Below are 25,002 nucleotides of genomic sequence, written 5' to 3' on the forward strand. Positions count from 1 at the left end.
GTCTTTGGGGGTTGGTAAGTATGTTTCTCTTTTCCCTTTCTCTCCCCACACTCACCCCATCCCTGTGTTAGCTTTCTTTAGAGATAGTATTTTATATCAAATATTTTGATCTCCTCCTAATCTAAGTACAGTACTCACTGTTTCTTTTAGGCAATACAGTTTCAGATTTCTCATATTTCTATATTCCATAATTAAAGGGGTTCTGATGTTTGAGTTTTCATAACAAGCAATTGTTGCATTTCTTCCATTTTAGTGTATATATGTGTTCTGGGGTGCTCCTTATATTATTGTACTTGGAGGGATCGGTTGTAAGTTAACTTTCTCTGAATGTTGTATGAAATCTTTGTCTTGCTACAGGTCTGAAGTGAAATGGAAAGATCTAAAACTAGCTCAGATTACAGCTATTGCCACTATCAAAAGATACAGGAGAAAAATGGTTATTGCCATGTGTTGCTTTGCTATTTTTATGTCTACTGTAATTGTATTTGGACTGCCTGGGTGTGGCCTCTAACTATGTGGCTTGAAGAGGGAGTTGAAATGAAGGTGGATTTTATTGGTTTGTCCGTCTGTCCACTAATCCCAATCCTGGACTCTGTCAAGCCTGCCTTACAACCTTTAAGAACTGGTTGTTGTTGTTTCTTGTGTATTTAAAAAACACAGTTGGATATGATGCATCTCCCCTTTTTATTCTTTTGTCTGCTTTAAATCCTAGTTGTAGTAGCTTCTTGTAAGAAGGGTACAGTTAGGACTTACTTTCTATCACTGCGTTTCATAGAAAGTATGTCATGTTCTTGTGCTGCAGTGTTTTGTTTGTATGGTGCTGGGTTATGGCTTACTCTGCCATTTGGACCTACAATAATTTTTCTTGCTTTTCAGTTTCATCTGACTAGAACACATCTTCAAAAGCCAAATAAGAACTCAAAGCAGGTAGGTGCCTTCAGTAGATATTTAGGCTTCTGCAAGTAAATTACTGATCTTAACTCTTGGGTGTTAGTCACCTGTTGATTGTTCTACTCAGTATCATCACTCTCTAGAAACCAGTCACATTATACAGTCCTTGTTATTGCTGTAGTGGCTTCAGAAAAATCTAGAGCTGGTCAGAGAATGACAGTTCAGTCTCACGAAAACTTTTGAAGTTTCAGTATTTGTTTTTGTCCTACATTAAAATGAAAACAAAACTTTGGAATGCTTTTGCAAAATAGACTTGTGTTAAAAATGTGTCTTACAATCAGAAAGCTCAGGTTTTTCTCTCTCTCTCTCTCTCTCTCTCTCTGGTCAGAAGTGACCAGGGAGCCCTGGATATGAGGCCTTCCCATCAGAAACTTTGTTGACACTGCTAAGTTTCTGTGGAATGTTCTGGCTTTGACTAAACAGCATACTGAGGTGAAATTACATTTAGTTGAAAATGTTCCCATCAGCTCTAGAAAAAACATGAAAGGCTGTGTGACAGATCCAAACCAGTGCGGTACAGGAGTCTGGTAGAGGGCAAATATACTGGTCACTGGATGAGTAGTTTTCTGTTCCCTGAGTGAGCAGAGGAGGGGCTGCCCTAGAATAATCAGGAACCTGCTAGAACCAATTAAGGCAGACAGGCTGATTAGAACACCTGCAGCCAATCAAGGCAGGCTAATCAGGGCACCTGGGTTTAAAAAGGAGATCACTCCAGTCAGGTGAGGGGGAGCCAGAGGAGAGGAAGTGCATGTGAGGAGCTGGAGCAGGAGTTGCAAGGAGGTGAAAGTGAGAGTGAGAGGGTGTGCTGCTGGAGGACTAAGGAGTACAAGCATTATCAAACACCAGGAGGAAGGTCCTGTGGTGAGGATAAAGAAAGTGTTAGGAAAAGGCCATGGGGAAGTAGCCCAGGGAGGTGTAGCTGTCATGCAGCTGCTACAGGAGGCACTATAGACAGCTGCAATCCACAGGGCCCTGGGCTGGAACCCGGAGTAGAGGGCAGGCCCAAGTTCCTCTCAAACCTCCCAACTCCTGATCAGACACAGGAGAAGTTGACTCAGACTGTGGGGAAGATCACTGAGGTGAGCAAATCTGCCAATAAGTGCAGGACCCACCAAGGTAGAGGAGGAACTTTGTCACAACTGGTGTCAGGGGTGGGATTTGGCATGCACAGCGCAGCAGAAGAAGGAGGGTGATTAAAAATAAAAAGGTAGAGGGTTTTTTTTTTTTACACCACAATGGATGACTTAGTATGGGCATTGATACAAGCTACAGCAGCCTGGCAGGAGGCTACCTGTGTCCAGACAGCTGCCCAACAGGAGGCAGTGCGGCTGCAGCAAGAGACTAATTGCCTGCTGATGGACCAGGCTTCTCAAAACCGAGCTATGTTGTGGGAACTGGTAAACCAGGTAAAGACCCTTACAGAGCTGCACCACAGCCATGATGGGATGCAGATCATACGGGCCAGCCATTGGCTGCAGAAAATGACACGGGAGGATGATGTAGAGGCATACCTCCTGGCTTTTGAGAGGACAGCCCTATGGGATGTCTGGACTCAAGATCAGTGGTCTGGCTTCCTTGCCCCATTCCTGTGTGGAGAGGCCCAGAAGGCTTACTATGATCTGCCTGAAGAGGCTGCAACAGACTACCCCCAGCTGAAAGCAGAGATCCTGTCTAGTTCTGGGGTAACGACGGCAGTGCAGTCCCAGTGCGGACCCAGCGGTATCACGAGTGAAGGTACCAGGAATACAAAACCCTGCTGTTCCAACTGTATGACCTCATCCATCTCACACGAAAGTGGTTGCGAACGGAGTCCCGGAGTCTGGAAGAGATACTAGAGGTTCTGGTCATCGACAGATACATGAGGGGACTTCCGCCAGACCTTTGTGCCTGGGTAAGCCAGAACGAACCCTCCACCTATGATGATGTTGTTGCACTGGTAGGCGAAGGACAGCGAGGGAACTGACCCCCACCCTAATGTTTCTGAACCAGTACAGGCAACAGAGACTGGGCCCCTAGCTTTTGGGCAGATTAGCCCCAGGAGAGGAAATTTTGGACGAGACCAGGCTGAAGACCCAAGGTATGACAACATTAGGAAGGAGGTGACTGAAATAGATGGGGTCCCCGTGGAAGGGAAAACCCAGGGACCAGTATCCTACTTCATAATGAAGAAGAATCTCTTATACTGAGTTGCACCAGTACAGGGGCAGAAGGTACAGCAGATCCTAGTACCTCAAAAACACCAGGGCGCTGTATTAAGTCTTGCTCATAGTCATCTTTTTGGGGGGCATTTGGGGGTAGAGAAGACCCTGGCACGAATCCTACAATGTTTCTTCTGGCCCAGAGTACATGAAGTGTGGAGATACTGCGCGTCCTGCCCAGAGTGTCAGCTGCACAGTCTCTGTCCCCACCTGAGGGTACCTTTAGTACCCCTTCCCATCATAGAAGTCCCCTTTGAGCGAATAGCCATGGACCTAGTGGGACCTCTGGAGAAGACGTCTTGGGGCCACCAATAGATACTTCTTGTTTTGGACTATGCTACTTGCTACCCAGAAGCCGTCCCCCTGAGGAATGCAGCCTCTAAAACTATAGCCAAAGAGCTGGTGGGGATCTTTGCCCGAGTGGGGCTACCAAAGGAGATATTAACAGACCAAGGAACCCCATTTATGTCAAAATTAATGAAGGACCTCTGTACACTGCTTCATATACATACCCTGAGAACATCAGTTTACCATCCGCAGACGGATGGGTTGGTAGAAAGGTTTAACCAAACCCTCAAGGCAAGGATATGGAAGGCGGTAAGTCGAGGCGGGAAGGATTGGGACACTCTACTACCCTATCTTATGTTCGCTATCCGGGAGGCACCTCAGGCCTCAACTGGGTTTTCCCCCTTTGAGTTATTATACAGGCATCAATCCTGTCGCATACTAGATATCACCAAAGAGATCTGAGAAGAGGAACCCAATGAGGGGAGAAATATAATAGAACATGTAATACAGATGCGAGACCGGATAGCCTGGATCACCCCTATTATACAGGATCATTTGGAAAAGGCACAAGAGGCCCAGAGAACCCATTACAATAGCCAGGCAAAAGTCCGACAGTTCCAACCGGGGGATCGGGTGATGGTGTTTGTACCCACAGCGGAAAGCAAGCTTCTGGCCCAATGGAAGGGGCCCTATGAGGTGGTTGAAACCGTGGGGGAAGTAACCTACAAGGTACGGCAGCCAGGATGCTGAAAACAAGAACAGACTTATCACATCAACCTTCTGAAACCCTGGCATGCACAAGAGGCATGCATAACTGTCCGAAAAGACCTAACCCAGGAAAACAAGCCTTCCAGACAGGTGAGAGTGTCTCCTGATTTAACACCAGACCAGAAGAATGAGGTGTCTGAGATGATCTTCCGGAACCAAGATGTGTTCTTGACAAAACCGGGTCGAACAACCAAGGCATATCACCACATCGTCGTGAACCCTGGGGCCAGAATAACAACGAGGCCCTATCAGGTACCAGTGGCCAAAGGGGAGGAAATAAAAGCAGAAGTAAAAAAAAAATGCTGGAGTTGGGGATCATGATCATCAAAGAATCCCACAGTCAGTGGTCCAGCCCAATTGTGCTAGTGCCCAAACCTGATGGCACCACAAGGTTTTGCAACAACTTCCGGCGACTAAACGAAGTATCCCAATTCGACGCATACCCCATACCTCGCATAGATGAGCTAGTGGACCGTCTGGGTCATTCATACCCCAGACTGGGAAACCCACCTAGAGAAGGTGGAGGCAGTCCTTGATAGCTTCAGGCGAGCTGGCCTTATAGCAAACCCTGCCAAGTGTGCTGTGGGGTTTACGGAGGCCAAATATCTTGGCTACATTGTGGGAAAAGGTCTGGTAAAACCCCAAGTGAACAAATTGGAAGCCATCCAAAATTGGCCCCAACTACATTGCAAGAAACAAGTCCGGGCATTCCTAGGTGTAGTGGAGTATTACCGATGATTTATCCCCCACTTTGCCACAAGGGCAAGCCCCGACAGACCTGGTAAAAGCCTGTGGACCTAATCTGGTCAGATGGTCTGACACAGCAGAGAAAGCATTCACAGACCTAAGGACTGCCCTCTGCAGTAGCCCTGTACTGATAGTCCCTGATTTCACCAAGGAATTTATCCTGTAGACAGATGCATCGAAAGTAGGATTGGAGGCCGTTCTATCACAGATGATCGGGGAGGAGGAACACCTGATTCTCTACCTCAGTAGGAAACTCCTTCCGAGGGAACAAAAATATGCAGTGGTGGAGAGAGAGTGCCTCGCTGTAAAATGGGCCCTGGAAGCATTGTGCTACTACTTGGGTGCAGATTTGTCCTCGTGAGCGACCATGGCCCTCTTCAATGGATGCAGCAAAACAAGGAGAAGAACACAAGGGTGACCAGGTGGTTCTTATCCCTCCAACCTTTCCAGTTCCGTATGCAACAAAGAGCAGGGAGCCGTCATGGCAATGCTGATGGCTTGTCACATGTGCACTGTCTGGCATCCCAAGCTGCTCAACCCCTTGGCGTTGAGCAGGGGGGAGGGATATGTGACAGATCCAAACCAATGGGGTACAGGAGTCTGGTAGAGGGCAAATATACTGGTCACAGGATGCATGGTTTTCTGTTCCCTGAGTGACCAAAGCAGGGGTTGCACTAGAGTAATCAGGCACCTGCTAGAACCATTAAGGCAGACAGGCTTAATTAATCAGACACAGGAGAAGTTGACCCAGACTGTGGGGAAGATCACTGAGGTGAGCAAATCTGCCAATAAGCGCAGGATCCACCAAGGTAGAGGAGGAACTTTGTCACAGCTGATAATTGTAGATGATGTTGAAGCACAATGCTACTCCCAGACGTTATTACGACTCAATCAACCACATTTTATTAATAATAGTCATTTCTGATGACGGGCAGTTATTGGAAGAGGTACGTGTCCAATCTGAGCTGAATGGCCCTCTAGCTTTCAAAGTGGAAGACCCTACCTATTAAGGGAACCTGGACAGAGAACTGGGGAGAGGGAATGATCTTATGCCCCTGTCTTTTTTTCTGCTTTATAATACATGGAAACAACATGAAAGGATTTTATTTTTTTGACCTCTCCAAAAGCATAATCTTGGTTAGCAATCTTTTGACATTTTAACCCTTCTCTCATTGAGATTCTAATTTTCACACAGAGACACTAAACTGGACAGCTGAGGGAAAGAGATGTTTAGTCATACTGTTAACTTGTTTCTTAACACCCTTCTGAGTCTGACACATCATACAACTTGTGGGAAAAGATAGTTAGTTATTCTAAAAGATTTAATTCTCCCAATTCAAGGAAGATGTGGAAGTGCACAAGGCCCATTTTCTAAGCACCCTTCTCCTCCTAGGTACTCCAGAAAACCTAGGGAAAGTTAGTGTAATATTTCTAATATTAAAAACATGCAGAATTACTCTTCTGCCTCCTCCCCTGCAGTGATACTGTGGAGATACTGGCAAGAAGAATAACAAAGCTCTTTAAGCCTTCTTTGGAAATGTGATAAGGAAGCAAAAAGGCACACCCAATCTTTAATAAATGCCTCTTGCAAGTTGCATGAAATTAGCAAGATAAGTACTCTTACCTTGGCTACTAGACCTCATAGTTAAATAGATCCCTGCAGTGGATACCTAGACTCCTGAAGTAGCTTGATTTAATTTGAGTCTTCAGCCCATAGAGACTTCTATTGTCAATATGCACAACAGCTCCAGAGGGACTGATTTCCTGGAAACATAGGCGATTCAATCTCCACAGTGACCGTCCTTCCTCCAAGTCAATGACATGATGCTTCTTTTTGTAGGATGTATTCAGCAAGGTCCTCAGTCAGTTCTTAGTCCATGCTGACAATGGCCTGGGTTCCATGCTTCTACCTCTGAAACGGAACACCATGGAAACATCACATTTGCCCGTGATCCTACCATCAGTGATATACCCCCAGTTATGACTACACTTGAACCTCAAGGTGAGTAAATCATGGGATGAAGTTGGATTTCTGTACTTACCTCAGACGTGACATGCAGCTAGAATGTACTGCTTTCTATTTGGAAAACTGACTATTGTGTGACCTTAGGCAAATTACTTCACATCTCTGCCTTGCTTCCCTCCCCACCCTCCCATAAAATGGAGGCAATGCTATGTGAATTCCTATGTAAAGTAGTTGGAGATATACAGATGAATAGCACTGTGAGCTTACCGTTACCTTCCCTCACACTCTAGTCAGAACAGAGCTTTAAAGTCGCAGTTCTAACTCTGAGATCACAGCAGGATTTGCAAGTGTGGGATGGAAGAGAAAGTGGATTGAGCGTTATCTAGAGTTTCATGAACTGGATATTGTAATATTTGGCGCAGATGGGAAGGGGGCTGGAGGTACATTTCAGAAGAAGGATAAACATGTTGCTTGCAACACGACTTCATGGAAATGTCTGCAGAGCAAAAGTGTCAACATGTTGCTCTTGCTCGCTTTGTCTGCTGCAATTGTAATATGGCCTTGAGAAGAGCCTACCAGAAATTATGGTAAGGCTGATATTGTAGGGTCCTGTGACTCAAACATCTCAATAATTTGTTTATGGTGGGTTTTTGTGTCTGTGTTTGGTTTCAAGTCCAACTGAAACACAGTTTAAGGAACTCAAATTCACAGGAATAGTGGTTTTTTTTTTTCCTGAAAGATTAAAAATGAGGCAGAAATAAAGGCACAATGCAGAAAAGAGACACACAGAGAGAGAAAGTGTAGGTGGAAAACTGTAACCAGCTGATTACTTGTGAATCTTTGACCACCATCCCTCCTTTCTGCTCACTATTTCACCTAGTCTTCTGGGACTTATTTGAACATTCCAAACTTAGGGGTAGTTGATGAGTTTTCAAACAAGAAAAGGAAAAAAGAAAAATTGCTTGCCTCTAAGACATTTCCTCTTTCTCTAACTTCCAGAAATATGGAGCTTCTGTCTCCCAAAATTACTCTGTCTGAGGCCATATTCACCTTGCTATGTCCATCCTTAAAGTCAGCTTTCTCAGCCCTCTAGGATGAGAATTTTAGAGAATTTAAAAGAGGTGATTCCCAACTGTTGTTAGGGAAGGCACTTTGCTTCTAGCCCTGGAAAGTTTTGATGACAGAAGTGCCTCTTCAGATCCTCTACACCTTCAATGTAGAGAGTTATTTGAAGTCACTTTTTGGACTTGTGGAGACAGAGACTTTGTGTGTGGCAAGCCAGGTGTAAATCTCGAACACGCTAAGTGGCTGTGTGGACCCTGCTTCGGCGTAGTAAATTTTACCTAGTATGCAATGACATACTGGTCTTTGAAAGAGGAGCAGATCATTGTGCACTGGGAAACATTTAGTACACGGCACCAAGGTCCATACGGCCATTTAGTGTGCAGCACTCTAATGTGCTGTAGATTTATATCCTGGTTTGCCATGCGTTCCTTCTCTCTCTTTCAAGGCAAATCCTTTTATAGTTCCTTCAGAGCCCTGGATCATAAAACTGTATTCCCAGCCCATCCTCACACTTCCCCTTGATTACAGCTGGAGTTGTGGGTGCCCAGCATTCATGAATAATCAGGCACATGGTAATGAAGGCACCTACCGTTAGAGAGAGAGTGGCCACTGTAATTCTTTTTAAAACATTTACATTCCCTCACACACTTTCTGTAACTCAGGGTAATGTTCCCACCTCCTGGGGAGACCCTTCACACCACACGATGTAGTATGTGTAGGGTCTGACTCCTTTATTTTATATAGTGATTTTTTATTACATCTTAATTTTCAAAAAGACCATATACCAACTGTCACGGTTCCTGAGGTAATTGCACCTCTGATCCCTTCATGATCTCCTTGAAGGCACCCTCTATAGGTTTCAGACCTCCAGCCATTGTCTTTCTTGAGGAGGAGTCCCATGACACTTTTTCTCTCCAGACTGGGGATTTAAGCTGCAATTCTTCCTGCCCTTTGGTTTGGTTTTATGTCCAATTGAAATACAGTTTAAAGAAATTGAACTCATGGGAATAGCAAGCCTCACTTCAGTTCAGTTGTTTGCCAGGCTTCTTCAACCAGGTTATACCATCCAACTAAGTAGTTTCCCCCAAGAAGGGTGAGGCTTACCGGCTTGGTCATTTTGTATTAATTATCTCTTAATTCTTGCAGGAAAGTCCAGTAACTATTCCCTAGCTCAGACTGATACAAATATGACTTTTTAAATTCATACGGTGCTCTCGGAATATTCCATGATTCTATTGCTCAGTTCATAGGTTGACAGCTCCTGATAGTTCATTCACATTTATGTGGTGACTTCCCCCGGCACTGCATTGCTTGTCCTGTTCAAGAAAGAAATTAACTCCTTTGCAACCAGAGAGTAACAGAACAAATTGAGAAGGGACCGAGTAGGGACTGAGTCATATTTTTAATGACAAAACCAAGTATCCCAGTTCCGTACACCCAACTCATGCTCTTACCATATTGTATACATTAAAGATACATATCTGTTAGAACTTCTCTTTACACTTTCAGCTAGTACCTGTACTTCCACTAGACCCGGGTGAAATGGAATGTCTTAATATGGCTTCTGAAGGGATATTGCTGTGGTGTATTCTTGGTTCAGAGCAAGAAGCATGGTTAGGTCTTGGCATCGGCCAGCATCTTGGAATGCTGTTTTAGAAGAATAATCATTCTTGTGTGTTAGCTCAGAGCCATGAAAGTGACAGGGAGAAGGCTGGACCATCACAGACCAGCAGCAGTGCACATGCTAGTAAACCTGGGCTTTTGGTGGCAGCTCATGCTTTGTCCAGCCATCCTGAGAGTGGGAGCAACAAAGTGAATATTAAATATGGCAGCCATGATGATGAAATCTCAAACCTGGATTTCTCTGGCCTTAAAGGGGAGCATGAAGGAAGTATAATTCCTGTATTTGGCCTGGAGGACAGAGAGAAATCAGAAGATGCTGCTTGTAACAGGTTTGCTGCAGGACCAAGTCATTGTGATGTACTTACTGGGAAGAACAACCTCAAAGAAGGAGATGACCCCCCAGCAGCGGCACCAGGGGGGCAGGCTTCTCGAAGCCACTAAGCTTAGGAGGAGACGACAAAACTTCAGTTTACAGAAAGTGAGAGAGTCACGTCTGCAACAAGTAAGAGAGTACTGGAGTTCTTAGAAACCAGCCATCGGGAAGACTCTGAGGCCATACAGAGCATGGAAACCCAACTGAGGGGCATGGGGGTAGCCTCAGCTATCATCCACAAACAACTGGAAGCAATAGTTAATCTCCTCAGCCAGCCTCCAAGGGCTGTCCCTGCACAGCCAGATAGCTCCTTCTCTGCCACACCCTGTGTAGAAAAGGTAGATGCTTCTACATACACTGGTGATAACTGTATGTGTTCCAGAGAGTGAGTTGCTCTTTGGAGTCATAAGAGATGGCTCCTGCCTGGTGTAGCTCTCCCTTGCAGAGAGTGGCAATGGAACAAGCCTTGTTATCAGTCAGCATGGCTAGGGAGGGAGGAAGAGAGCATGTGGGGCTTAATCTACATATGGTATCTTGTATCTCTTATAATGCTCTAAATGTTTTATTGGTCAAGATTTTAAAGAATAACAATCCTATGGGGTAGTACTAAATAACGCATGAGGGAAAGCAGCAGATGAGGCATTGTTTGACTAAGATTTTTGAATCTCCACCTGTTGTTGTCTCTCTATTTGATACAAAATGTGTGTGTGTGTGGTTTTCTTTTTTTTTCCTGGAGATTTTTGAAAATGTCTCCTAACAATTAAACTTTGCTATTGATATGAGGGTGTTCATGTGGCTGGTTCAGTTATCCTTAAGTTCTCTCTGGATAAGTCTGTGCCAGGTTGATTTTGTCATCTTGGTCTGAGGACCATAGATCACTTTTCCTCTTGGGTGTATGGTTTCACTGTGATTTGTCAGCAAGAGAGGATGATCCACCATTTGCAGTAACTGTACACGATATGTCAATGGTACCTTTCTCCTGATTGCCTTTTAGGTGCCTGAATCTCCATTTTCATAGAGGGAAATGCACTTTCTGAATCTTGCTTGACCACAGAAGGTACTCTGCCACTGTTAGCGGAAACCATTAGCCCTTCCTTTCTCAAAAGGAGTTGCGGGGTGTGTGTGTGTAAACAATATATTCATACCCTACTATTTGAGGCCATCAGGTGGTCTGTAGAGGAAGACTTTGGGGAGGGATCGAGGAAGAGGAAGTGTTGAGTGGGAAAGGATTGTGTGTGTGAGGACAGAGGACTACATGTCTTGGGCGGAGGGGGTCATCCGTAGGTTTCAAGAACCTTCATAAGTGTCCTTCCTTTATCACTGCATTTATGGTGCAGCTAATTTACAGCATGCTTGGCTGTGTTTAGGCAGTGGCTTATATACTGATTGACCTGCCAGCATTCTGGAAAAAGCCATCAATATTTGGCATTCACTGCCCTAAGTGGCATTGTGTATGCTTTGATATGTGGCTGCACCTGAAATAAAACTTGCCAGCCAAAAAGAAACCAACTTCCTGCATTCAGCATTATATTGTTACACAGCTCCATTTCAGAAGAAATACTTCAAATATTTTTTTAAATCCAGGAACCAACTGACATACCCATGGGAGCCAAAGGATTTGAAAACCAACAGCTTTCTGTAAAGCTATATTACAATTTCACCATATTAGCCCAGTAGGTTATTTAAGAAAAATCTTTAACTGAGCCAATATGATCTTTCCTCCTAATTACCAGTCTCTAAAATTTAAGGGCCTAATTGAGTTTTGACTGAAGTCAGGCTTCTGCCCTTGACTTCAGAAAGAGAAAGGGAAGATGTGAGAATTAAATAGTATGGCAACCAAATCTGATCAAAATTTAGAATTTCCAGTTTGTCAGGAAATTGAAACTACAAATCTTGTTCCCCTGATTCGTAATGAAAACACTTTGAAAAACTCCCACAATGAAAATTTAAAAAGAGAACTTAAAAAAATACACCAAAATTTTCTAGATTTTTTTCCAGTTTAAAGTAAAATTTTTGAAACAATGATTTTGAATTTTTAAAATCTTTCTCAAGATTCTCTTTTTTCTGAATACTCTCCAGTTCTTCAACATCCTTCCTGAATTGTGGACAGGAGAACTGAACAAGGAATTCTAGTGCCAGTTCTGCCAATGCTAAACAGAGGTAATAACCTTTCTTCTACTTAAGATTCACCTGTTGATACATCTAAGGATTGCATTAGCCCTTTTCGCTACAGTGGCTCACTGGTTTATAATGTTCATCTGATTATCCATTATGCTTTTCTGGTCATTTTCACAACTGGTGCTTACCAGAATAGTCCCCATCTTGGAAGTATGATGTACATTCTTTGTTCTTAAATGATAACTATTTCCCTATAACAATTGATCATGTCAAAATGGTAAGATAGCGGCAAGCAAATAGTATCCAAGCAATCAAGATCACTCCGCATCAGTAACCCTCTTCATTATTTATGCTCCTCCAGTCTTTAGAATCTGCAAACTCTTGCAGGAATGACTTGGGGCTTCATTCAAAGGAATTTAGGGCATTGGAATGCTGAGCATTTGCAATGTTCAACTTTTAGGGGCCTACACAATCACAGGAACGCCACTGCAATCCACAAAGAGGAGTGCGAGGAGGACATGGCCCCTCACTTTTTACCAATCGTAGGGGTGAGCATTGGGTGAGGGGTCAGAGAGGAGTGAGTGAGTGGGTGGATGGGGTCTTGGGGGGAAGGGATGGAATGAGAGTGGTGGCTCAGGGGGAAGGGGCGGCATGGGGGGGTGGGACTACAGTTCAAGTGCCAAGAGCCCCCCCACACTTTTAGGCTTTGTGGACAGGAGTAGCAGAAGCTTCCCAAGTTAAGCATCTAGGCTCCCTATGCAATGAAGGGGGAGAGCTAAGCACCTTAGAATTCAGTTCATAGGAGCTAGTGTATTAGGTGGGAAGCCACCTAGTTAGTCAAATAGGAGATGCTGGTAACAGGGGTATGTGCTGTAAGTCACATCCCTCTAATAAAGAGAAATTCCTATCTCTGCTAGCAGTCCACGACTGAGTGCCCCTGTCCCGGAATCAGATGGCTTAGATAGCTGAGTTGTGTCTAGTGATTGGAGCTGGGATACTGGACCCTGAATGCTTTACCCCCAGCTCTGCCAGCTGGATGCCCTGCTTGCCAGGCTCCAGAGTTATTCTCTCTCTCTCCTCTCTCTACCCCACAGCTTTAGATAGTCACACCTCATACATCAATGGCACGGCCAAGGACTAATTATTTGTTCTAATTTGCTGAAATTTCCCAGCCTCTTCTTATTTTTTTTCCTTCCCACTGTACAGTCAGTAAAATACCTACCGCTCATTCTACCACAGGTACTCTACACGCGATATGACAGGAGTGCCTGTGTGACTCATGTCTGTAGAGAAACATTAATAAAGACTTCATAGGGCTGTGTCTCATAAAACAAGTGTTTCCAAGTCCACCATTGGAGGAGCTCTCTCCTACAGATGATCATGTAATATGTGAAATGTTACAATATAGGAGTATGTATTATCAAAAAATGTGTAACTACTTATGCTAAACAATATGTTCCACCTTGTATTTAGCTGTGACACTGAGTACGTTTCCCAGAGCTGAAGCAGAGCTCCCTGTAGCTTGAAACTTTGTTTCTCCCACCACGAAAAGCTGGTCCAATAAAAGAGAGTACCTCACCCACCTTGTCTCACAGTGGCATTTAGCCCCACAGTTCCACACTATAGTACTCTTCAACACCTTGTAAATCACGTGGATGCTCTAGCCAGGTTGCATGCTTCAGCACTTAAGCACAGGAAATGACAAAGTAGAGGCTGCCCGTTCAATTCTAACCCTTGTGCCTAGCAGGCATTTGAAAACTATCACTTTGTATTGCATACTAACTAATATTCCTCTTCCACAACCTCTGGTCTAGCTGTCAAACACTCTTCCTATCTCTCACGTGTACGAAACATACACAGTAACCATTATTGTGTAACATTACACCAAACATATGAAACAGAACTCTTTGACTTGCAAATGCAGTTAGCATATAGCTCTTTTCATAGTTTGCTTCCTTATACTCCTCAATTGTACTGCAGAAGCAGCCATCAGATTTATAAATGGAAGCAGGGCTGGCCGGAGGCGGGGGTGCCAAGTGGGGAAATTTGTCCTGGGCTCCACAGGGAGCCCCATGAGAATATAGTATTCTATAGTATTGCAACTTTTTTTAATGGAAGGGGCCCCCAAAATTGCTTTGCCCCAGGCCCCCTGAATCCTCTGGGTGACCCTAAGTGGAAGAAAAAGGTTGTATGATATATGGGTAATGTTTAAAGACACAGGTAAGAAATCTAAAGATAAACTGGACATTTCTGTGAAAATAGTTAAACATAAATATACGTGACCAGAAAAAGTTGTAACTCTGTCAGGTTTAGAGAGAGGAGCGATAAATGCTATGTGATCATGTGTGTAAGGCTGTACCATACTACATCCATGTAAAGAAGATGCAGTTAAATCTGTAACTGTGAGCTTAATTTTGTCATGGCCTGATTCTCAAGTGAACTCTTCACATTCTTATTGTGACTTTGCAAATATAGCCTATATTCTGTGCATTAATACACTGCCAACTCTAAGAAACCAAGCCTTCCAAAGAAAGCTGCACTTCAAGCTGAAAGCCAAGACAAAACTCAGAGGGACACCTGGAAGAGCTGAACAGGGTGAAGGAGTGTCATCCCAGGGATAAGATAGGACACTGCACTATAATTCAGAGATCTGAATTGCTATTCCTAGGCCTGGCACTAACTCATTGTGTGACTCAGGGCAAGTTATTTCAATGCTCTATGCCTCCATTTCCCATCTGTATAACGGGAATGATGACACTTATGAAGTACTTTGAGAGCTCTCGCTGTGCTTATACTCAGTAACTAACACAATGGGGCTCAGTCTCAGGTGGGCCTCTAGGTGCTACTGGGCTGCAATTGTGAACTTCCCAGCAGGGGCACAATCACTACAGGAGTTTGTGCAATGTAACTCTGCTCAATAAATATCCCATGTGCCGAGAGCTGTGCCAGATGCAACTCCTATACTTGGAGGAAAAGATCTAGCTGTTCTTAAATTCCTAGTTTCTGTAATAATCCACATGAAAATGTAGGAACCCCAGAGAATTTCTCATGTATGCATAAATTGCCTTAAACTCCTCTGGCCATAAGAAAAAATAATCAGAGTTACCAGTGATCCCCTCCACAACACATACACCACCTTACAAAAGAAGAGAGGAGAATAAATATCATGACTAGGTAAACAGATTGAGTTGAGGGCTGGACCTACCTGACCTGACACATACTGACCTAATCTTAATTTCAGCTGGATGAATTCTAGGAAGGCTACATCTATACTAAGAATAGAGATTGCCTTATATTAGGCAAGCCTAAACTAAATACATCTGCTTTCCCTAGCGAAGGCAAATCCCATGGAGTGTTTCGGCCAAGATGTTTTGGAATTGGAGCCATGTCAAAAAGATACATTTTTAAGAAGTAAAACCATCTCCTCTTGGTATATGCGGAGCTCCCAAATACCTTCCCCAATTTGTCTCAAATGTCTGAAAGAAACTCTACCCTGTCATAAGAGAAATGTCACACAACTTGGTTTATTTCTGGTAAATTTAGTTCAAAGACTTGTGCACATGCTTAGCTATTCAAAAGAGAGGACTTTAATGAAGGACTAGTATTTGCAGGACCAGGGCCTTAGGCAATGGGGTTCAAAACAGACTGATTGTGGAAGGCTAGCTTTAACCTTAACTAGGGTGAGACTAAGGTCTCTTGCTAATGAATTGCATTAACATTCTCCTATAAATAATTAGTATGAGTGTGTTTACATCCTGGAGCACATGCTGTCCCTTGGGGGGTGGTAATGCTTCATGGATAGGGGAAATGTAAATGTGTGGCCAATGGTTATGTTCCTTACCAAAGGTAAATGCTATTAAATGAGGAAGAGATACTTTACGAACACTGACCTTTCTAGAAAATCAGCACTGGCTAATTTCAGAGGAAAAGTGGTTACACATGGTGGATCTGGATTTAATTCCCAGCTCTGCCACAAATTCCTGTAGGACCTCAGACTAGTCATTTCAGTTCTTTGTGCTTCCGTTCTCCATTTGTAAAATAGGGATAATCTTTTCTTCCAGCCATTGTCTGCTTAGATTATAAATTCTTAGGGAAAGAGACCGTCTTCTGCTTCTGCCTAGCACAACAAGACCTGAGTCAGTTGGGGACTTCAGGCACTGCCATAATACAAATAACAGCAATAGTATTTTACCCAATTTCTCCTTAAAACAATTCCACCACTAGATTGGTGGCAAACAATGATAATAGTAGTGCTGTTGCCAAAGGGCCAGCCTTTTAAAGGTATTGAGGCACCTAAAGATACAGATAGGGATCTAGTGAGATGTTCAAAATGCAAGGTGCTTATCTCTATCAATGGGAATTATGTGCCTAGGAATTTTTTGAAAATCCCACCAGGTGCCTATTTACCTTTCTGTGTTCCTAAATACTTTTGAAAAGCTAACCCTTGGTATCTAAGATGCAGGTAGAACAAGTGCTGCGAAGGTTTTCTAAAAGCTCTGTTCTAGGAATTATTGTGGGGACAGGGCCAGCTCTATCATTTTTACCATTTTTGATGCCCCAAGCAAAAAAAAAAAAAAAGCCGCTTGGATTGCAGCCCCAAGAATGGACAGAATGCCATTACCCATAAACATTTGCTGCCCGAGGAACGTACTTCCTCTATGGGGAAGTTCTATTGTCTGCGTTATACAGGAGGTCAGACTAGAGGACCAAAGTGGCCCTTTCTCCATGATGACCAAATTCCAGCAATGTGCTTATCAGCATTCCCAGAACAAGGTGAGGGATGCCAGCCAAAGCATCTGGGAGGCTCTTCAAACTAGTTCCCTGGTAGGAACAAAGTTCTTCTCTCCTCTTCATCCTTATCCCAGAGATGTTCTGGGCAGGACCGCAATATAACTAATCTTCTTCTTTGAGTGGCCTCTGCATATTCCCACTCTTGAGATGTACCCAGTGCTTAATTTGTAATGAAAGTGGTGCTGGAACTCAAGCAATTAAGTGCTGGTGATCAAGAATTTTTTTACTTTCGTAACTGATACGGCAAGCCCAGAAGTGCCGGGGTTATGAATGGCCAAGCCTAAAGGTGCCGGGGCTCAGTCCTGGCAAGCCCTGACACAAAGTAAGCACTGAATGTACCTGTGGCACAGCCAGGATCAATGGAACTTTTTATTGCCATTGGAACACTACCTTACACCCTTCTCTTGTGATTCCAGATGTTTGCGGGGGCCGAGCAGTAAAAGTGGTGTGGAGCACCAACTGTCACAGTTCCTTCCAGCCATGGTGGCAGACAGAATGGGATCCTCACCTGGTCCATGGACTCAGTATTGTCAGAATGTATCATCCAGTACCGCCTTCATCAGGATTAGTGTTAGTTAGCTTCTTCAGTTAGACAGTTTTTACTTATCTTTTTCAGGTTTGGCAGCTTCATTGCTGTTCTTTGCCCCAGTAGCTTTCTTTTTCTTTAGCAATCCAGTCTTTACGAGAGTCAAAGATTACAAAACTTCTTATTTATCTAGGCCCATTCCAGACTGTCTGTAACAGTGATACTCAGACTAGGGCGCGCAAGTTGCAAGTGTGTTTTTAATGTGCCTCTTGTGGCTCTTTGCAGCATGGGATATTAAAACACTGATTTAATTATTAACCAATCTAAGTTATTTACCAATCAGGATGCTTTTCCTATGTTATTAACCAATTAGGTTATCATATATATATATATATATATATATATATATATATATATATATACAACTAAATATAATATAGTACTGTAGTAAATAAAAAAATGAATCCACACGACTGGGTAATGTTGATCTCTAATATGGCTCCTGGACCACTGAACGCTGAGTATCACTGGTATATAGCTTCAACAGAAGCTCCTCATTGATCAGAGGGAACCATACCAAACAGGGCTTGATTGGCATGGAAAACATCCAAGGGGGTGGGAATCAAACAATAGTGTAGTTGTAAATGTCTCCCATTTCAAGAGAGATTTCTAAAAATTGTACCTTCACACTATTAATTTGCTTCTTGCAGTTGCTGAAATATTGTGCTCATGTTTTTTACACCTGCACAATCTGCTGTAAGTAGCATCTCATATAGGCAGAGCTTGGATTGTGGGCAGGATTTGGGGCAGTACCACCACCTTTTTTCCAGTTCAATCCAATTCCAATTCAAACTCTGAGGGAGAGCAATGAAGGGGTGACAAAAGGATAAACACTCTTTTCTCTCACCCTTCCCTGAAACAGAAAGTGGCACACGTTCCTTTTTTTTTTCTGAAAGGAAGATGAAGGTGGAGAAGGGCAAGTTCTTCCAGTTACCCTACCCAACTCTTGTTCCCCAAGAAAATGCTTCACTTTCTATCTAAGGTATTTATATAGCCCTGATTGCCAGAGTATCTGAGCACCTCACAAAACTTCTATGAAGCATCGAAGCCATATTATCCCCACTATACAGAGGGAAAACTGAGGCATCAAGAGACTAAGTGACTTGCACAAGGTCACACAGGAAGTCTGAGGTACAGCATAAAATTGAACCCAGCTCAAATCCTTGGCTAATATTTCAACCACTGGAAAAAACTACCTGTCTCCAATATGCCACTCTTTGTTCCTGTGTGCCAGTTGTTTACTTTGAAACTATGGCCAATATGCAGGTGAAGCAGACACACTGCTATCTGCAACCTTACCACCAGGGGTGGTCTATATTTGGCTGATTTTTTATTTGTTTGGGGTTTTTTATGTTTTGTTTTTTTTAGATTTTTCTTAAAATGTAAAGTTCCATTTCAATTATTTACCCTTTTCTCTACCTTTTTAAAAAAAAAACCAACACTTTTTTCTCCCTTTTTCCATTGGAAAGGGCAATGAAAATCAATGACTTTTTAAGTCACACAGGTGTTTTTGAAAATGTTACCCATCCTAAGTAGGAACTCTTTCTAGGCAGGGTGTGGACTCAAAGTGAGTTCAGCTGGATGACAGCAAAGACCCAGTGCAGTTAAATGGAATCATATTTGGGGAATAACTCTCTCCCAATCTTTGCAGTCCTGAAAGGATTTGCATTCTCCTATTGGTTAGAAAAGCCTTCTTTTCCCTGATTACCTGAACTGTCAGTCCTGAGTATTTCACTCCCTTCCCTCACAATTACATCACCAGGGGTGTATAAAATCTGACCAGGTTGTGAGTGGAGTAAAGCATTGTCTGGAGAACTGAGAAAGGTCAGTGGGCCAGTCCTTGAAGGAGTGGGATTTGGTGGTGAGGTTTTTTCCATTTGTTTATACAGTTCCTTGGTCAGGGCTTTGCACTTATGTGACTAATAAATGTCTATATGTGTAAATCTTTGTATTAAGAAGCTGTGGGTAGGACAGGGGTTGGGAAGCTGGGTCTGGGAAACTTCATGCTCCCTGGCCTTAAGCTTCGTAGCTGATGAGACAGGATCCTATTCTCTCTTCCTTCCAGTGGGGGGGGCCCCCCCCATAGTTAGAGCTATTAAATGGGTTTTAGTAGTAGTGACACCTACTGCCTTTAATAGACTCTCCAGAAAAACAGAAACCACTCCGTCATGAGAAGGAATTCTTCTGCTTGCTTTCTCCTTAGCTGTAGCAGAACTGAAATATTTTCTGCTTTTAAAAAAGTCATGACAATGTATTCAGTTCACTATTCCTCTAAATATTCATTGTTAATCTGATGAGGGCCCTGCCATTCCTTCTAGTCATCCTTTGGAGTAGAACATCACTCTTGTCGTAAGGAAAAGTTACAGTACCCTAAACTTGTAACTTCAGACCTTTCTTCTTGCTCTTTTCAGGTATATCTGATTATACCATGGCTTCTAATGGAAAAGACACAACTATGGCATCCCCAGAGCATGGGGAGGAAGAGCAACAGGTAGGTGCTCCCTCTTAAGCATTGCTGGTTCAACATGTGACTTGGAAAGATGGCTGGCCATTATCTGGTAGCGGGTTTCACATATGTATATTTTGGTGTCTAGAGATTCGTGCAGTTGCTCTTCCAGATGCTGCAAAATAGCCTGGTATATAATGATATTTAAAAATTCTTCTTGCCTTAGTTAACCTAGTGATCCAGTTTCAGTGCTAACTTTATAAGCAGCTTTTGGACCTCTTCAGATTTTTGACCATTCAAGAATCCTTTGATTGGGGCTAACACATCAAGGGTATAACCACTTGAAAAAGTAAAGGTTCAGCCCCAGTATAGAACATTGCCTCTCTGACTCATTGTTCTGTCCCTTGCCTCACTAGAATATCTTGAGGAGGGTGGCCAGTCTACCTTTAGTCAACTCTGCCTGTGATCTGGCTGCGACTGCCTATGTTTCCACCAAGGAGAGCCATCCCTATGTGAGGTCCATTTGTGACATGGCAGAGAAGGGAGTGACCTCCATAACCAGTGCTGCAGTTAGCAGTGCACAGCCAGTTGTAACTAAACTTGAACCTGAGGGTGAGTAAAGCATATATGCAGACCTTTCTGTTTGTGTGGTACAATTTCTCAACAGTAGGCTCTACACACCTTGTCAGGAAGCTTCCATCTCTAAAATCAGGTGCATGAAGATCAGTACTGGAGGAGAAGCTGGCAGTGGGAGTAGTGTGACTACAGAGGAATAATACTGTAGCCCATGCATGTAAGCTAACATCTGCCAGAGGCTAACAAAGGGCTTTGCTTACACTAATTACTATTGCTGAACCTTCACTGTAGCCAGGAGGTAAGATTAGTGCTAATCTCTTGGCTTTTAAGGAGCAACACTCTCTCTTTGACAGGTACCTAATTGCAAAATGAGATCTCCTCATTCTGCAACCAGAGAGGCTCACTCTAGGCTATCACCAACAGAAGTTGGTCCAACAAAATATTACCTCACTCACCTTGTCTAATATCTGTGGACCAACATGGCTACAACAACACTGCACACAGATTACAACTGCTAAACTTTTTTTCTTAGCTAGATGCTTATCAGGCAATAGCTCAACAGCAATGGCTGCTCCCTGACTTGTCTCCTTCATGAGAACAGTTAGTTGGACTTTTTGCAGCCAAGGCATTGCAAAAACTTCTTGGTGCCTTCCAGAGGGACGTTTGATCAAAAAGCTTCAGAGCTGTAAGACTACGGGGTGAGATCATTGCACTTTATTCAGAACATAAAAACCTTTCACTTGGAGAGGGAGCCTGGAAAGTGTTGCCTAGAATGCTTGGGTAAGAGACAATTCTGCAGTAAGTATAGATGGGAGGAGAGAGTGTTCAGCTGCTAGTCAAAACCATCTTAATTCAGTTGCCCAATTAGGATGCATGAGAGGAAACATGGAACTATTGAAGGGGACACCATTTTTCATAAAAATTTTTACAAAAGAGTTCATAACTTGGAGAGGGAGGGAACCACCTTACATGGGGAAGGAAGGGGGAAATGTGGAGCACCTACAACCCAGAACAATTGCTGCCTGAACATATTGGAGAACTGAAGCTCTCATTACAGATGTGAGCCAGGTTCTGTAAATATTACAATAGCAAAATGGAGCTAATAAGAAACTGAACTCTGGTTTTTCTATAGGGACAACAGAGGAGGAGTGTGTTTCTGAAGTACCTGACAAAGTGGAGGGGAATCTACCAGTCCTTCAACAGACTGCTGATGAGGTAACTTTCACCACCCTCTCACTAGACAAAACATCATGACCTTATGAAAGGGATGCCAATAATGGGATGCTTCCTCCAGCAGAGGAACACTCCATACTAAAAGTGGTCAGAGGCAGGAGCTAGTGTCTCAATAAAACTCTGGTCTGATGCTTAACAGCAAGATGCAGTTCTTCCCCTGAAGATTTGACCTATGGGGCAGAGCAGGTGGTAATCCCCTCCCCCAACCTCCATTTCTGGGTAAATGTGGTGGTATCACCCTGAATTACTGTACAAGATCTTGCTTGATCACTCTTCTCTAGGCTACATCTGAGACACAGGAGTTGACCTCTGTCAGTCTGGAAGAGGTCAAGGAGACCATGATCACAGTGGTAGATATGACCAAAGAGGCTGTGCAGGACAGTATGAAGACCACCAAATCAGTGGTAACTGACAGCATGAGCACAGTTGTGGAATCAAGAATGGGCCAATTGGCCATAAGTGCAATGGAAGCAGTGCTGGAGAAATCTGAAGAGCTCTTGGATCACTATCTTCCCATGACAGATGATGAACTAGGTCAGAACACACACATGAGTGACAGGTCTATTATCTTAAAGTTTAGGGTAATCGTCCCTTTGGGCCAAATGTCTCTCTAGGCTTCTCAGTCTTCTCTGGCACCAAATGCAGGCTCATTCTACAGCCTCTTCATAGCTGAGACTGAGGTTTAAGACTTTAGTTGGTGGGCATGTAATCATGTAAAATGACTTGAGCAACAAGTGGGGACAGGGTGGTACTAGAAGGAATGATGGTCATGACTTCATTAGAAGTTAGTCATTAGTAAAGTATGCAAAGTTGTAGTAATGCTGTGTGGCATGTAGGTTTTTGTTTTAAGGCTGAAACTACCTCTGTGGTACTTGATAGGTGCTAAGACAAATGCTTGTTACAAGGGAGCTTAAGATTTAGCAGATCAGTATGGCTTGTACTTGTTTCACCATCTCTTAACCTGAGAGGGTGAACAACCTGAACTCTGTTCCCTCTAGCTGAACTTGCTGAATCTGTGGAAGGGGCTGAAATCTCTTCAGCACAACCGCAAGAGCATCGGAGTTACTTCGTGCGTTTAGGTTCCCTGTCAACCAAACTTCGCCAACGTGCTTACCGCTACTCCCTAAACAAGATGAGACACACCAGTCAAAGCATCAGAGAGGCTCTTTCCCAGCTTCATGAAACCATGGGACTGGTAGGAACTCCGCTATCTCTTACAACTGATGCCCTTCAGGGCAGGGAACACTCTAACCACATGTGTCTAGAATGTGGTACAATGAGGCTTAGGCCTCATTCATAGTTGTGCTGTGTAACGAGACCCTTCTACTCTTGATGCATTGAGCATACCACACTGTGGGGTGAAGGCATGTCAAACAGTGGAACTAGAATAACTGATGGCAAATGTCTCATCTCTGGATATGCTTAATCCACTTCTAGATTGAATACCTTAAGCAAGGGGTTTCTCTTCAAGAAGTCCAGGAGAAGTTCCATCACACGTGGCTGAGCTGGAATAGAGAGCAGCCAAAAAGCAGTGAAATCAAGGATTTGGGAAAACCAGAGGTATGTACGCTTGGGTGTGTGCATTTTGGGGGGCAGTCGGTCAGCTCTGGTCTGAGAATGTAGCAATTATTCTGTGCCTTGCAGGGTGTTGTCTTTGGATAAGTAGCTCAAACTCAGGTGATCTTAGGTTCATTACAAAAAGTTGTTGTTCCCTTTTTTTGAGCCTAATGAGTGGCTTCCTTGCTTAGACATCCCTAAAGAGATGTCACACCAGCAAAGTCTCTGCCCAAGAAGCACAGTTGCTTTAGATCATGCTTTAATATTTTTAAACCTCCGCACAGCCTGAAAAGTAACTGTAGATCATGGGCTTGCCACCAGTGAAACCCCGTTAACTTGGCTTAGCTCTCTTCTGATCGACCTTACACGGCTTATTGCCTGTTAGCCTCCATTGCCACAAGTCCCTTCTCTTAGGGAAGGTGCACCTTGGCCTCTTCATGTATCCTGAAAGAGCACTGCACATCCATTGCATTCCTTGTTGGTGCCAATGGTCTTTCCATCAGACCTCCTTGACAGCCAGGAGTACCTTGCAGCATAACTTGCTGCCTTACAACATCACCCGAGGCAGTGGCAAGTTTGATCCTTATTGTGTTCTAAACACTAGAATTAAACTTCTATTTCTCCAACAGATGGAGTCTGAGACCCTGGCTATGTCCCGCAGCATTATCCAGCAGCTGCAGGATGCCTGCCAGATGCTAGTATCCGGCATTCAAGGTCTCCCCACCAACTTTCAGGATAAGGTGAAACAGATGTATCACAACATGGAAGAGCTTCATGCATCCTTCTCCACTGCCCATTCCTTCCAGGATCTCTCCAGCAGCCTCCTAACCCAGAGCCAGGAGATGGTGACCAAGGCCCAGGAATATGTAGATGAGCTGATGGCATACGTGATGGAGACTACTCCTCTGTCTTGGGTTGTGGGACCCTTCATCCCATTGGGTAAGGGGTCTGCAGACGCCATTGAACCACACAACCAAGAAAAGGAGGCTGAGGAAGCCTCCAAGTCTAAGGAGGCCCCGTGACCTAGAAACCTGAAACTTCTAAGGACGAAGGCAAACTCATTCAGTCTTCCTTCTGACTTGATGTGTACTGGCATATGTCAAAGAAGACACCAGTGGCTAGTACTCATATGCACTGTGCCTAATTCTCTCCTAATTTCTGGAGGTGGTGTTGTGTGACTGCTGTAATGTAGATCACTTCTCAGCTCAGATACTACTTGTTTGTGTTACCACTGTCTTCAAAATAAAATGTCACTTCATTTGAATGAAGGTCTAATCTGCTCTTTCTAAGAAGTGATTTCCCGGTCTCCAGTAGACATCTGTGCCTGCCATTAGTCATGCTATATGTAGCCTTGTTTGCCAGTAGCAGCAACCACTGGCATTAGTGTGTAGATGACACTTAAAAGCCTGGGAAGCTTACCCCATATACCATAGAACCAAATCTAGAGCCTTAATTTCTAAGTAGTTCTAGATCAGCACTACTCAGACCTGTAAACATGCTCTAGTTTCTGGTGAAACTGGGAACAGAAATAAGTGTTGCTCTCATGGCTGTGGTAGAATTGCACTTAAGATTTCAGGTTGCTTTTCAGAAGTTGCTAACAGTACAGTTGGTTAAAATTCCTACCACTATCTAGCCAACCTGGGCTAGATACTACCTGGGTTGCTCAATCCTGGCCCAGGAGAGAACAGGCCTGGGATTCCTTTTGCCTTATCTCAA

The 25,002-nt window shown here is 43.7% G+C and overlaps 1 protein-coding gene across 3 annotated transcripts in view; it reads left to right on the top strand.

Annotated features, from left to right (window-relative positions):
• The window catches only part of LOC127058608 (perilipin-3-like), a 109,859-nt gene that overhangs the window by 12,488 nt on the left and 72,369 nt on the right, over positions 1-25,002 (top strand). Inside the window, exons 1-10 of one of the 3 annotated variants that reach the window (XM_050968801.1) lie at positions 10,351-10,487; positions 10,974-11,036; positions 12,059-12,139; positions 19,886-19,965; positions 20,337-20,532; positions 21,629-21,711; positions 22,011-22,263; positions 22,728-22,924; positions 23,167-23,289; positions 23,916-24,225. In XM_050968801.1, the coding sequence (XP_050824758.1) occupies positions 12,127-12,139; positions 19,886-19,965; positions 20,337-20,532; positions 21,629-21,711; positions 22,011-22,263; positions 22,728-22,924; positions 23,167-23,289; positions 23,916-24,225 (1,255 nt within the window). In that variant the 5' untranslated portion in view covers positions 10,351-10,487; positions 10,974-11,036; positions 12,059-12,126. Of the gene's footprint in view, positions 1-6,865; positions 6,955-9,859; positions 9,936-10,350; positions 10,488-10,973; positions 11,037-12,058; positions 12,140-19,885; positions 19,966-20,336; positions 20,533-21,628; positions 21,712-22,010; positions 22,264-22,727; positions 22,925-23,166; positions 23,290-23,915; positions 24,226-25,002 lie in introns of those variants that run through there. The other 2 variants (XM_050968814.1, XM_050968811.1) reach the window with 2 other exon arrangements.

This window comes from Gopherus flavomarginatus, chromosome 1 (assembly GCF_025201925.1).
Source record: "Gopherus flavomarginatus isolate rGopFla2 chromosome 1, rGopFla2.mat.asm, whole genome shotgun sequence".
NCBI lineage: Eukaryota > Metazoa > Chordata > Testudines > Testudinidae > Gopherus > Gopherus flavomarginatus.